The sequence below is a fragment of the Perca fluviatilis genome, chromosome 13 (assembly GCF_010015445.1).
Source record: "Perca fluviatilis chromosome 13, GENO_Pfluv_1.0, whole genome shotgun sequence".
NCBI classification, from domain to species: domain Eukaryota; kingdom Metazoa; phylum Chordata; class Actinopteri; order Perciformes; family Percidae; genus Perca; species Perca fluviatilis.
The window spans coordinates 26510754-26525289 of NC_053124.1; the positions used below are offsets into that span (position 1 = coordinate 26510754).

The 14536-nt window shown below is 36.6% G+C and overlaps 3 protein-coding genes across 11 annotated transcripts in view; 1 reads left to right on the plus strand and 2 right to left on the minus strand.

Annotated features, from left to right (window-relative positions):
- Positions 1–1046, plus strand: part of LOC120570916 — a 45303-nt gene extending 44257 nt beyond the window's left edge. For all 5 annotated transcript variants that reach the window (XM_039819602.1, XM_039819603.1, XM_039819604.1 and 2 more), the window contains one exon: positions 150–1046. In XM_039819602.1, the coding sequence (XP_039675536.1) occupies positions 150–375 (226 nt within the window). In that variant the 3' untranslated portion in view covers positions 376–1046. The remainder of the gene's footprint in view (positions 1–149) is intronic.
- A 171-nt stretch (positions 1047–1217) lies between these two features.
- LOC120570917 (hepatic lectin-like) lies at positions 1218–5318 on the minus strand. 4 transcript variants are annotated; one of them, XM_039819609.1, is made up of 8 exons: positions 5189–5318; positions 4940–4992; positions 3552–3674; positions 3233–3310; positions 2891–2947; positions 2552–2703; positions 2303–2427; positions 1218–2214 (listed from the first exon to the last, which is right to left on the minus strand). In XM_039819609.1, exons 2-8 carry the CDS (start codon positions 4965–4967, stop codon positions 2025–2027), a joined length of 753 nt encoding a protein of 250 aa, XP_039675543.1. In that variant the 5' UTR covers positions 4968–4992; positions 5189–5318; the 3' UTR covers positions 1218–2024. The 4 variants fall into 4 exon arrangements, with proteins under 4 accessions (XP_039675543.1, XP_039675541.1, XP_039675542.1 ...); XM_039819607.1 differs by having other exon boundaries at positions 3552–3677; XM_039819608.1 differs by having other exon boundaries at positions 3552–3677; positions 4940–4998.
- A 680-nt stretch (positions 5319–5998) lies between these two features.
- LOC120571646 (hepatic lectin-like) lies at positions 5999–13559 on the minus strand. Of its 2 annotated transcripts, none has more exons than XM_039820704.1 (8): positions 13481–13559; positions 12941–13018; positions 7869–7982; positions 7492–7569; positions 7218–7289; positions 6879–7030; positions 6630–6754; positions 5999–6520 (listed from the first exon to the last, which is right to left on the minus strand). In XM_039820704.1, the coding sequence occupies exons 1-8, from the start codon at positions 13539–13541 to the stop codon at positions 6358–6360; spliced, it is 843 nt and encodes a 280-aa protein (XP_039676638.1). In that variant the 5' UTR covers positions 13542–13559; the 3' UTR covers positions 5999–6357. The 2 variants fall into 2 exon arrangements, with proteins under 2 accessions (XP_039676638.1, XP_039676637.1); XM_039820703.1 differs by having other exon boundaries at positions 5999–6541.
- Positions 13560–14536: the final 977 nt, after the last annotated feature.

Sequence of the window (14536 nt, forward strand, 5' to 3'; positions counted from 1 at the left end):
TTTAGGTAGCTATCATCAGCCACAAAGTTTGTACAATACCACACAGAGTACATCCAGGAAGACAAGTCAACACATCAAAACACAGTGTACTGTAAAATAATTATGAGCTTGTTACATCTTTATTTTCTGTTTTGTCTCCTTCCATCCAGCTCAGAGTCGCTGAGGCAGCGCACCGACTCGTTCTACCTTTCTCCAGATGGCCGTTGTGTTCCCAACAGCCCTCTGTGGTTCTCCTCCACCCCTCTGGACGACGGCACCATGGAGGCCATGCTTGTACGAATCCTCGCCGTCCGAGAGCTGCAGGGGGAAGATAGAAGAGGTGTGGACCAACACGATGACACACGGTTCATACCTGACGAGGAGGATTTGGAATGATGGGCAGTTGGAGCACTAATTCCCTTTTTTTTTTTTTTTTTTAAGTTTTTGGAGATCTGTGTTTAAATTTGGGCATTTGCAACCAAAGACAAATACATTCCATCAGACAGAAACTTTACAACCAGCTGCTATTTCAAACCATTTCAATCATTTGGACTTGGAACTGTTGCACAGTTTAGCTGCTATGTCAGGGGTTTTGCCTTAGACTAATTTAAACTAACTGTCAGACTTCAGATAGATGTCTGAATTAATCTTACTTTTTTTTTTATTACTGAAAAAGTTGGTTGACCACGCAACTGCATCAAACCGCTCAGCTCCCTTCGTTTCAGCAGCCTTCTGGAAGAATTCAACAGCTACCAGGACCTTTTACTGGGAAAATTCAGCAAAGAGTGCAGAAACATATACAATCTTAGCTTCAGTACTTCTGCTAACCCTTTCCCGTCTCATTACTCGCTCCACAACATTATTACCAACCCTCAAATTCTGAGCCAGCTGCTGATGTGTTTTAACTTTAAAAGAGAAAAGAAGAACAAGTTTACGTTAACTGCTGATTTGTTGTGTTCGGCGACTTTTTGTGTTTGTATCTCTGGAGTCAGTTGAATGTTGCTTTCAGCTGTGACTCGGGATTTAGTTATTTTTTATTTTCAATAAATACAGATTTTAAAAAGTAATCATTGTTTTACCTAACTTGGTATTACCTCGTTATTATGCATATCTCCAAAATGGAAAAAGACCAAGAAATATTACTATTGCTGCATGTTATGTACAAATACTTTTTTTAGGGAAATAATTTTTTTGTAAAATTCTTTAAAGTTACAAATAAATGGAAAACACATAAAAGATAGTTTCAAAAATTGTTTAATGCATTTTTTATTTTTTTTACAGTTGACCCGAGCTGTTGAAGCTCAAATTAAGAACATCAGTAAAAGCTGGTTAATTCTGCACAGTCACTCACTGCACATTTCTACTTCTACTCCACTACATCTCAGAGGGAAATAATGGCATTTTTACTTCACTACATTTATTTGTCTTTAGTTACTAACTTAACAAATTAAGATTTTTGCACACAAAAAGCGAAGAGCTTATAAAATATAAAACGTTGTTATAAATTAAACTACCAAACAGATTAAGCAAGTACAGCTGAAATGATTATTGGATTGACCGAAAACAAATTGGCAACTATTTTGATATTGTTTAAGTTTTTCTTTATGCAAAAACATTGCATTGTGAAGGTGTCTCTTTAGGCTCTGTGTAGTTGTGTAGTTCTCACTATTTTCAAAATTTTTACAAACCAATCAGTCAATTAATGGAGAAAATAATCAGCAGATTAATTCATAATGAAAATAATCATTAGTTGCAGTCCGACACAAAACAGTTAAAATGAACTCCACTTCAACCAACTACAACAGTAAAATCTTACTTTCACATTAATGCACGAGTAATAATCAGTAAACAATAAACAATCACAGGGGACACTTTTCTGCATTGAGTACTTTTACTTTAAATACTGTAAGTGCATTGTAATGTTTGCAGGGCTTATTATTTTTATTTTCCTAACATAAGCTGTATATAAATAGCATCGCTCCACTTCCTGCGTCCGGTCCTGAGCATGTGTAACGGGCTGAGCGATACTTGAGCTGAACTACATCTCAGACACATTTTAAATGTGCAACTGTTACTTTTTTCTCACAGATACGTCTGTGAGGCACTTTGCAGGATTTATCAAACCAACAGTTCAGGTCTAGAGCTCCGCCTCTCTTCCCCATCCTCACACAGTCCTCTCCATCAGGATCTTGTCCTTCCCAGTTGTCTGGCTCTCTGGAGGACCAAAAAGTCAACCTGAGATATTGGGATCAGAAAGAGCTGGTTCAATAAAACTGATTACTGTTATATTGGAAATTGACCAAATTGTTTACAACAGTCAAACCTGGTGTCCAGTGGCGAGCCGTCGGCCCACAGCCATGTGCCCTCTGTCTGTGAGTCCGTCAGTCCGATCCAGAACTTGTCCTCAGGTTCGTTCATTTTTTCTCTCAGTTTCAGCTCCAGGAATGTCTTAAAAGGAAAAGTTGATGAAATCATCAACATGTGACATCACTTTTCTGTGCTGAGAGACCATGTTAACTAATGTGTAAACATATGATGTGATAAAACATGAAGCTGCAGCAGTGTGGCATACCTGCTCCTCTCTGCTGTCTATCTTCACCAGATCTCCATGTTGATTTCTACATTGATTTCTGCTGCGTTCCCAGGGCAAACGGTCGGTGGAGAAATAATAGCACTTCCCTCCGTGAAGCTCCCAGCCTTCTTCACATTTCTGACATGGCTCATCTTTAAAGAGATCACAGCAAAGACATCAATCAGGTGCAACAAATCACAGTTTACATTTGTGTGATTCGGAAGCAGCTGTAGTTTAGACGTGAAGAGTTTGAATCTGAGACAATCTGTCAATCCTTCACTGTTTCTTTTATCATCAGAGGATGCAAACATGTAAGAAAGGCAAAAATCCATCACTTACTCATTTTTACATCAGGAGGGTTTGGGCACGTTGGCTGCACCGTGTTGCATGATTTCACTTTAGTGTTTTTTTTGTTATAAAAGAAGATACAAATATTTTCTTTTCATTAGGATCAACTCACTGTTTACATTTGTGTGATTTGGAAGCAGCAGGAGTTTAGACATGCAAGTGTTAAATCCGAGAGCTGCTGAGATTTTTATTACAGATCTGTCAACTGTTGGAATGAAACTGAAAACTTACACATTTTTGAAGTGACCTTGTAGTGTTGCAGTGCAAGTTAAAGTAGACCTGTGACTTGTAGACTGAACCTTTTTAGACCGTTTCAAAACCTGACCGGCTTACCTCTGAGATTTCTTTTCATGGCTTCATGCTCGTCTCTCAGTGTCTGGAAACTTTTCTTGTTTCGCAGGTTCTCAAAAGCTGAAGAAAACCCAGAAGTACAGGTTCAAATCAGTCAATGCTTGATCATTTTCTTTAGAAGAAAGTCCTTTCAACATTTAGTCAGTGATTCATTGGAAGTTTAACGTGTTGAACTAACAAAATTCTTAGTTAAATTCAATTTTCCACACTGTATAGTATACTCATGGAGGTCACCCCAAACACCAAAACCTGTTTTATTCTCCAGTGTAGCTATGGGAGTCCATCTACATGACAGACTTACAGAGACGGCAAATAACAACGGCAGCAGCTGCCAGGAGAGCACTGAGAACGAACAGGGCGACTCTCTCTGAGGTGACCTTTGGCCCTCCACGTGGCACACTCTGTTGTTGGGAGGTTGGAGCTTCTGCTGTTCAACAGTTAGAGTAGACAGATGTAAAACAGATGTGAGAATAGATAGGTAATGATATGTACCTATTGATATGGTTTTTTCTTCACCTGCTTAAGCACATTTTCTGTATCGCTGTTGCAGTTCTCAAAGAATCAAAGAGCCTTGTAATATTATGATGTAATAACATAATATTATGAAGTTAAGCAACAGCAACATGCCACCAAGAATCCCATTACAGTGCTTAAAGAATTTGTTCAACATTTTGTGAAATATGCTTCTCCTCTTACTCTCGCTTTATTGCAGAGTTAGATGGGAAGACTGACACTCGTGTGTGTAAGGTAAATATGAAGCTACAGCCAGCAGCCTGTTAGCTTAGCTGAGCATAAAGACAGGAAACGGGTAGAAACAACCGGCCTGGCTCTGTCCAAACTTCTTCAAAATTCTCCTAGCAGCACCTCTAAAGCTCACTAATTAACCGTGTAATAATCCTTAGTCTCCACACTTGTTGCCTGCACCTCAAGGTGGCAGCAAGACTCCATAAAAATATGGCTGCCGTCCAAGAATTAGTCGTCTATATACTTTGATACTTTGGTTTTTGTACCGATTAAACAAACAAGATAATAATTAGTGCGCTTTAAACGGAGTTTAAATAAATGATACATTAAGTTTCATGCTAATACAAGTTAGTCATTATTATTAAAGAAAATTTTGAAATTTTGAGATTTAAATCTAAAAACGTGAAGTTATTTTTGCTCCATTACATGGCCGCCCTGTTTGACTTGCGGCACTGAGCAGCAGTTTCCCACGTTGCTGTTGGTCCATGGCAGTGCAGAGGGCTGCTGCTGCAGAAGACCAACAGGAAACATGGGGCGGTATAACACTCACAATTTCCTTTTGGTCACCGTGTTAAGACCAATAACAAAAATAGTCATGGTTTGTTCCTCAATTTTTCTCTGCCTTGACGTTGTCTTTTCACTCTATTTTACAGTAAATTGACGTAACCATTCATTGATTTATATTTAGTTTTAAAAATCTGAATCTGTAAAGTAACTAAAGCTGTCAAATATAAAGTGAAGTAAAAAGTACAACATTTCTCTCTGAATTATTGTGGAGTAGGCCCAAAGTATGAAGTACCGGATAAGAGAAATACTACTTCGTACTTAGGGCCTACTCCACAATAATTCAGAGAGAAATGTTGTACTTTTTACTTTAAAAAAAAGGAACTTAAAATTGTACTTCATAAGTACAGTACTTAGTTACATTCCACCACTAGGTATTACCTTCTCTGTTGTTCTGTGGATGGCACATTATACGATCAATGAGGAAACTTTCTCTGTAACAATAAGCACAAAACCGAAATCCTTTTTGAAATAATTTGTGTAACCGTGGAAGTGAAGTTTGACATGATGGATAGATGGATGAATAGATAGATAGATAGATAGATAGATAGATAGATAGATAGATAGATAGATAGATAGATAGATAGTTTGGATACATAGAAAGCATCAAGCAACATATTCAAAACTCACCACTGACTTCTGCCTGCTCTTTTTCGGCTCCTTAACTTAGATTAACATCAAAGTTCAGCGCACCATCAACACTGAGTGACTATCAGCGATGACACTTTTCACAGCTTTCTGGTCAAACTTCCTGTTGGACTCAAAGATGTGTAGGAGGCTTTTTTTCTTAAAGAGTCTAGTTCCCTATACACAAAATAAGAATAATTGTGTTAGCCTTGCCTGTAGGGTGGGTTCAGGTTGAGTGGGACACGTTAGAATCGTATGGATAGTTAACAGTGTAAGTGTTGATAGCCAATCACAACAACTGTTGTGTTATTGCTCAATGTCTGCTAGACAATAAACAGAGGTGTTGACTGGTGAAATGTCACAGTTGCAGTTCATGGTGTTACTTTAAAACCGCTTCACTCAGCAAACAGTTAAGCTCTTTGGCGTTAAATAAATGAATAAGTTTAGACTGAATAAGGAAAAGTAGCAGCATATTTAAGAATGTCATATAGGATACAAGACGAAAACATATCTCTAGTATGGCATGTATATTTCTTCTATAGAAGCATCAATGTAAAGACGAGGTGAAGGCCCACTGTCTTTGATTACATGTGAGAGATATGCTTGTCTTTTGATTTTTTTGTAATTTAATTTGTTTATTTTTTTTTTTTAAATGTTTTTGTCTTTGATTCAGAATAATCAGTCTTTACATGTTTATTCTGTATGTGCTGAAAAAGACTCCAAACACTCATAGTTCAGAATCCTGGCTAAAATACTAAAATACTTCACTTGGAGCAATATGGAGCTGTTTAGATTCAATAAACACAGAATTAGTCAAAGATTTTAACATTTTTATTATTGTGCATCTGATAAATCACAGTTTCTAATATTTCCAAACATTTTGTAAATGCTTTAAAGTTTAGAATAGTTCATGCATTTTTACAGGTGACCAAGCACAAATTAAGAAAATCAGTAAAAAGCTTTAGGTTGACTCTTCACAATCAGGATTGTTATCTCTTATCTTTTACATGTGATCCTTTCCTTGATAGTTACGCATATTCAAGAAAACATTCAAGGAGCATTTTAATCTTTGCAGGGCTTATTTTTATCATTAGCTGCATTAAAACTCCACTTCCTGCATCCGGTCTTGAGCATGTGTAACGGGCTGAGCGATACTTGAGCTGAACTGCATCTCAGACACATTTTAAATGTGCAGCGGTTACTTTTTTCTCACAGATATGTCTGTGAGGCACTTTGCAGGATTTATCAAACCAACAGTTCAGGTCTGGAGCTTTCTCCCCCATCCTCACACAGTCCTCTCCATCAGGATCTTGTCCTTCCCAGTTGTCTGGCTCTCTGGAGGACCAAAAAGTCAACCTGATATATTGGGATCAGAAAGAGCTGGTTCAATAAAACTGATTACTGTTATATTGGAAATTGACCAAATTGTTTACAACAGTCAAACCTGGTGTCCAGTGGCGAGCCGTCGGCCCACAGCCATGTGCCCTCTGTCTGTGAGTCCGTCAGTCCGATCCAGAACTTGTCCTCAGGTTCGTTCATTTTTTCTCTCAGTTTCAGCTCCAGGAATGTCTTAAAAGGAAAAGTTGATGAAATCCTCAACATGTGACATCACTTTTCTGTGCTGAGAGACCATGTTAACTAATGTGTAAACATATGATGTGATAAAACATGAAGCTGCAGCAGTGTGGCATACCTGCTCCTCTCTGCTGTCTATCTTCACCAGATCTCCATGTTGATTTTTACATTGATGTCTGCTGAGTTCCCAGGGCAAACGGTCGGTGGAGAAATAATAGCACTTCCCTCCGTGAAGCTCCCAGCCTTCTTCACATTTCTGACATGGCTCATCTTTAAAGAGATAACAGCAAAGACATCAATCAGGTGCAACAAATCACAGTTTACATTTGTGTGACTCTGAAGCAGCTGTAGTTTAGACGTGAAGAGTTTGAATCTGAGACAATCTGTCAATCCTTCACTGTTTCTTTTATCATCAGAGGATGCAAACATGTAAGAAAGGCAAAAATCCATCACTTACTCATTTTTACATCAGGAGGGTTTGGGCACGTTGGCTGCACCGTGTTGCAGGACTTTACGTTAGAGTATTGTTCTGTTGTAAAAGAAGAAGATAAAAGATTTTCTTTTAACTGGATCAACTGTTATTTGAGAACCTGAACAGAGAAGAAAACTCTTTCACGGTCCAGTAAGTTGAGTAGAAACAAAGAGAAATAATTATTAACAGATTATTATTAGGTGTCACCTGTTAGAAATAAATTGGAAAGTGTCATAAATGTGGCACATTTTAAACTGACCTTGCAGCTGAGAAAGTTTACCGGTGAGATTGTTTGCCAGAGCATCATGCCTTTGGGAAAGTTCCACGTTTTTATGAGCTGATTTAACAAAAGAAAAAAAACAATTCATAGAGGAGGAGTCTGTCAGAGCAGAATCACTCCAATGAGTGATTATTATAAATACGGGGAGCTCTGGATTGCAGAAAAAACTGAAAATGTGACATTTGTAAATTCCATTTTCAGATTTTTACATCAATAGTTCTGAAAATTGGAAAACACATAAATTAAGAAAAACATATCAGACTTGAATTCCAACGTTCTCCTGAAAGCGTCCAGTGCTGTTCTTCAAAGCAACCATCAGATTTTATAATTTAATGAAATAAAGTCAACAAACTCACCGATCAGACCAAGAGCGATGACAGCAGCTGCCAGGAGAACACTGACCACTCCTAATGCCACTCTCTCCGATGGCACCTTTGATCGTCCATTTGACACCGGCTGTTGTCGGGAATCTGTTGAACAGAAATGACAGAGTGTGTTTACATGAACTGAAGTAACTGGAGTTATTAGTGGGCTTTCTCAGATTAAATGGTTTTTTAAATGTTGAAACAAAGTTTCTGTAATTGCATGTCTGTACAAAGACTGCAGAAGAGGAAAGAGAGATATCACAGTCAGTGTGAAAGTTCAAGTTAAATCCATATATTTGGCAGCTATTTAATTTTCCAATCTAAACTTTTAAATTTGTTTTTACAGGTAACTTTTTCCAAACAAATGTGAAATTCTAAACCTTCAGAATGACGTGACATACGTATGAACAGGATTTGAGTTCACTTTGTGGTGTTTTTCCCCCAAAAAACAGATCTGTCAAAAAATCATCCAAGTTTTTTATCTAAAAAAAGGTTTATGCAAATGTATGGCTGATTCACTGGAGTCTGGCAGGTAAAAGATATACTGAGATTTAAACAGACCAACAGAGCCATTTGTTTTATTTATTTTTGTTGTTGACATTTTTAAAACTGCTGCTTTTATTAGCATTTTTTGAACACAGCATGGTTGATACTTTTGTAGAACAGAAAGGTAAATCTATGAAAAGTTCATTACAGTGTATCTTATCGTGTATAATTTTGATACTCACAATGGCCTTTAAAGCCATGACAACCTGTTAGTGTTGTTCTCAGGAACGTCTAGAAACCCTATTTTAAAAAAACCACACTCCTGACATGTTCACACATTTGTGTTTTCTATGTTTTTTTTAGCATCACTTTATTTAAGGTACATTATTCATCACCCAGATAGTCTCTGCACAGACATACGGATATGAGTACTCAAATACAATGAAATGAAAGAAACGAAGCTTGAGACGTTGTAGAAACGATGACTAAAACATTTATTAATACGTGACCCTGTTTCACTGTCTGTTCCTTTTTTTTCTCTCCAACGTGACTTCTTCTCATCTTCCCATTTCATAGTAAACTACCAGACCCTGTCAACAAGTCCTCTCTTCATTCAGTGGTAGATTTCTTTTTCTGTCTTTTTTCTGTTTGGCACATTTACTGAAACAAACTTCCAATTGTTAAAACTCTAAGTACAATCCTCACACCACGCAGACTTTCAGAGTACATCGTCCTATGACAAGATGTCTTAGCATTTTGACTGTCTTGGTCTAAGCAATGATTAAAGAACCTTTTTGTTTTGACAATGATTTATCATTGATGGGTTTATTTACATTTGTAACATGAGATAATTATTTTGACTGAGAATCACATTTTGCAGGTCACTTACCCACTCTGTGATATTGGACAGTGGTTCACATTGTATATTTATGCTGCTAAATAGTATTGATGTCAGCAATACACCCACTATACTTTCTCACTGTATGAACTCACCAGCCAACCACAAATACACCAAGGAAGCTTCTACAGAAACAAAGATATACATCAGCAAAATTAACAGGAACTGCAAATGTTATGGCGTAACTTCCACTGGGGGCGGGGGTCTTTTCAAAATCCTGTTTGCATCACTTTAGTCTATATCCTTGACGTTCCACTTCTGGGATTGCTCCGTTGCTGCTGGAAAATTCGGATTTCACTTATTTAGGCCGGATATCCGCTACCTTGGGCTTCCTTTGTGTTGGCATTTTAAACTCCGGTCGATATATGAGAACTATCGTTAACCTTTTCTTAGATCTCTGCAGGGTAAATCCAGACAGCTAGCTAGACTATCTGTCCAATCGGAGTTTTCTGTTGAACGACTAAAACAGGGGTGTCAAACTCATTTTCCCAGAGGGCCACAGTGGAAATAGAGAATCCCACCGAGGGCCAGACATGAAGAGTTTATTGACGTGCTTTTGTACTGCATGTCACTTTTTTTTAAATATTTTGGTAGCTTTTTACCTAATTTTTGTTGGTTTTGTTCTGACTTTTGTGGCTTTCTCAGACATTTTTGTACGCTTTTTGTGGCATTTTTGTACGCTTTTTGTGGCATTTTTGTACGCTTTTTGTGGCATTTTTGTTGACATGAAGCCCTACAAAAGTCATCAAAATAGTTCCTTAGCCGTCGTAGAATTTAGCATTTAGTTTCACAGCCTGAATATTAAAACTCTTTCTCTGCTTTTGGGGGAAATTCTGAGTCTCAGAGTCGGCAAATCTGCCAAATTCTGCTTTTGAATGGTCAGGTAATTGCAGTTTAAAAAACACTTTCCTGTGTTTTTGGTTTGGCGCACAAGTAGGTGGGCCAAAATGTATTGTGAACCCAAATTGATATATGGGCCAGATCTAAATCTGCAACGGGCCGGATTTGGCCCGCGGGCCTTGAGTTTGACACATGTGGACTAAAACAACTTTTAAACGTACACAAAACAAGTTCCTTCCAAGCCTATTTTGCAGCTTTTCTCCGGTGCTTAGCACCGCCCAAGACAATTGTGATAGGTTTAAAGAAATGCCAATAAACCAGAGCACGTTTTCCTCCCGTCCCCGAATATTTTGTGGAGTAGCCAGACCCTCCTCCCACACGCTTTGGAGGAGGGTCTGGCAAAGCGAGACTAGCGTCACCCCCACTTTCAAATTAGTTTGAGTTTACTTTATTTATAAGTCTCGGTGATTGGCCCCTATTGTAAGCAATAAAGAAAATAAGACATCTTTTACTTATACATATTTAAGCAGCTTACTATTCCTTCAGGCATAATTTCATTATGGTCAACTTCATCATTTCCTGGATTTGGTATCAACATAGTGCCTCAAAATATATGTAGAAATGCAAGAAATGGAAATCAAATCCAAAATTTTTTTCTTTGGGACCAGACCTCCTGTTCCGTGCATTTTATCAACATCACACCTGATATCCTCCCTTGCAATGCAACGAGGGATAAAACATTTAGCGCAACACGGCCCCCCCCCCAACAATCTGCTGTGATATCCTCACCTGTCACCTGTTTGTGTTTGGTTGCTCTAAATTGTGAGAAAATTTGTCTCACAATTGTTCCCCATCCAGCTTATGTCTGTCCATCGGACAACTTTGACAACAAAACCACAACTATTGTGTATATCTAATATAGTATGTGTGACAGGTTATTGTGATTTTTGGTTGCTCTATTTTGCATGTAGGGATTTACACAATGAACATGTGTAAAATTGCATTTGAGAGTAATATGATTCAATAGCAAATGAATGCAAACTATTTTGATCTGCAAGGGTTATTGAGTGCATTTTGTGCCAAAGCTAGGGGAGAGCGGGGTATGTTGTCACACTTTTCACACTGTCTAACATTTACTGAGCACCATACATCACCATACATCACAATGGTATAAATGTCATACCAAATGAAAGAAGGAAGTCTTTGGAACATATGTTGTATTCATAACATTTTCATATCTTATCTCATTATGGAGTTGTAGACTGTTGAATAGAGAATGTGCACTTGTGACAATTTGCCCCATCGGCGGTAAAGTTGTCACACTAGATTATCTACAAATAAGAACACAACTAATTTGTGAATATTGATTTCCAGAACTGAAAATATAAACAATCATGCCTAGTGAATCTGGAAAAACAATACACATTTCAATCAAAACACATTAAGTGGCAAGACCACTTTACTTTGAACTTTAAACTCTAACGTTCTCTGGCTTGCACATAGATTCATGATAACTTGCTTAACTTAACATGTTTACCCTCTGAACTAAACAGATGCCCTGTATTTGACTAATCAGACTCATCTTCAGAGTCACAATTCTGGCACACATAAATTGCCTGGCCTAAGGTGCAAGCATCATGGGCCCATTTGTTGCATTTTACACATTTTACCCAGGTATCTTTTGGACGACTGTTTGAAAATGGCTCCACACAGACTAAGCAGAAGCATTCTTCATCATCTGATAATTTTTCTTCTTTTGGCTGCCTTGTTCTTCTTAGATCCAGATTTTGTCTCCTCTATTTTGTGCAAAATAATTATTTTTAACATTCATACCTAACAAAGTTGTATTGCATAAAATTTAAAGTGCAAATTTTTTACTTTTTAAACAGAAAAATAAGAAAATTGTGCTAACCTCAGATTAGAGCGACCTTGACCCCATGTGAACAGGAAGTTGACTATAGAAGAAGAAGTCACACAAAGTGGCTATTTGATTTTTGAGATAGAGCTTCTAGTGGTGGATTTATGAGCAGTGTGACAACTTTCCCCGCTCTCCTCTACTATAAATGATTATAGTTATATTTAAATAGCCATATAGTTTGACAAAGTTTAATAGTCAATCAACGATTGTGCCAGCGATTGAGAATTACTATGACGGTGACATTACAAGTGAGAAATGTTTTGACACCTGGTTTTGACATTTTAAAGCTACACTATTATAAGGTGTGGTCAAACCCGCACCAGTCAATAACAAAGGTTTGCTCTGTATTCAGTTTACCTCAGTTAAAGCTCATGCTGACAGCTTCTGAAGTTGTTACAAGTTTGTTTACATAGCTAATGTTTGATTTGTAACTTATTTATTTTTGAAAATTACAGATACATTTTTACAAAAAAACAGTCAGTTGAGAAACACATAACATGACAATTGTCACTTTGTTGCACTTGAAATGTAATCATTTATATTTAGCTTTTTTTATATTTTACTGTATATGTTTTTTTTTTAAATCATGGCTTTGGCATTTACAGTAAATTATCTTTAAACCCATCCACGTAGAATGCATTCTCCCAATATAACTGTATATTTACAGTACAAACATTAAAGGTGGTTTAAAACTGATTAAAGTTACACGAGGATGCAACATTTTGAAGGAAGAATACACATTGTATTAAGTACTAAAGGTTAAGGCAGCAATTGAAATTCTTTACTGTAATAAATTTGGTTGTACGTTATAAAGAATACACGTTTTTTCTCCGACAAGAAATAAAAAATGCTTAGACCGGTGGCGGTTTGCTTCATGATAAGCACTGACTGGAGGTCAAATCACTTCTTTTTATTACCCACCAAGAAGCCCTGTGCATGGCTGCGTCTTGGAGATCCTGACCTCAGAGTAGGTGACTTCAGCCGGTGAGGAAGCGGTCCCTACAACACAAAACACAAAACTTTCTGTTGAGTGAGCTGCGACTATATGTGCTGATTATAGAGAAAGGGTTAGATTAAACATTCATACTGTATTTTACTTAAACTCTGACAGATGAAGAAAACACATCTTGGAGGTATTTATAGCTCTGGTGGCAGAAATTTAGGAGAGACGTAAAGCCTACAGATAGATAGATAGATAGATAGATAGATAGATAGATAGATAGATAGATAGATAGATAGATAGATAGATAGATAGATAGATAGATAGATAGATAGATAGATAGATAGATAGATAGATAGATAGATAGATAGATAGTTTGTTTGAGGATCTAATGAGGATCTAATGAGGATATGTATATATATATATATATATATATATATATATATATATATATATATATATATATATATATATATATATATATATAAACATAGATAAAGTATCCCATATTTAAGACTCACCCGTGTTTCCCCTTTCTCTTGTGAATTTGACATCAGAGTACAGAACCTCAGCTTCAGCCATTGTATCACTGTGATCATCAGTCACTTCAGGAACTAAATGAGCATTTCACAGAATACAAAAAAAAAAAAAAAAAGGGCCTTCCTGGACCCGAAATGGGGAAGGCTTTAAATAGACAATCTAAACTTTTTTAGATTGTCTGAAGAAATGTTTTTCTTTCTTTTTTAGTTAAGATAAAACACATTATGTATGTTCTGTAACAATGAACTCCTAGATAGATAAGAAAGATGAGGTTTTGGTCTTCTTTGTTTAGTTTAGGGTTTTATATATAACATGATGAGGTTTGTCTGTTGATAAGGCAGAAAGAGTTGTTTTGGTGGAAAAGGGGTAAAACAAACAATTAAAAAACAAGAGAAATTGCAGAAATTCCCTCTCTCTCTCCATCTTCACTTTCAAACAAAGGGAAATACAAAACATATAGGCTACCCCATTATAGTATTACTATACCATCCTACATAGTAAAGTCTACTAAAATGTTTTTGCAGGGGAAAATACATGTATGATTGTCTAAAATATTATAATATAATATATAGAAACCTTCCTGCCCAGACATGGGGAATGTTTTGTTTTTAAAAAACATTAATGATTTTCACAATAAATAGGCTAAATAAGATAACTCAAAGACAATAACTTCAAACTGCATTTCATATCAGTAGAAGAAGTTTGCTTCAGTAAGTAGGCTTTTGCTTATGAATTTTATTTACCGTGTTTATTTATTTGTTTTGTACTATTTCCAACACCAAAAATGAATTTTTTTCTGAACTTAAAACTGCATCAGTAACGTTATCAGTTTTCTCAGTAAGTAAGTGAACCTTGAGTTAAGATTCTACAAAGCAATTAAATAAATAAGAAAAGTAAATAATATCAACAATAAATGCACTTATTTATAATAAAATTAAACCTAAAAATTACTTAAATTCCTTAACATATTCAACAAGCCTTTTTCGGATGTTACTCAATGTGGCGTCACCCAAATTTCATCCAATCAACGCACATAA

What these genes read in the sequence shown, in the direction of transcription:
- LOC120571646 (XM_039820703.1), bottom strand. Translation starts at nt 13,541, where the DNA reads ATGGCTGAAGCTGAGGTTCTGTACTCTGATGTCAAATTCACAAGAGAA. An exon ending in GCCATGCACAGGGCTTCTTG is followed by an intron (nt 7,983 to 12,940) that starts GTGGGTAATAAA and finishes TCTGTTCAACAG; the next exon opens with ATTCCCGACAACAGCCGGTG. An exon ending in TAAACTTTCTCAGCTGCAAG is followed by an intron (nt 7,290 to 7,491) that starts GTCAGTTTAAAA and finishes CTTTTACAACAG; the next exon opens with AACAATACTCTAACGTAAAG.
- LOC120570917 (XM_039819607.1), bottom strand. Translation starts at nt 4,967, where the DNA reads ATGTGCCATCCACAGAACAACAGAGAAG. An exon ending in CATGAAAAGAAATCTCAGAG is followed by an intron (nt 2,948 to 3,232) that starts GTAAGCCGGTCA and finishes AAAACACTAAAG; the next exon opens with TGAAATCATGCAACACGGTG. An exon ending in GGCTCGCCACTGGACACCAG is followed by an intron (nt 2,215 to 2,302) that starts GTTTGACTGTTG and finishes CCAATATCTCAG; the next exon opens with GTTGACTTTTTGGTCCTCCA.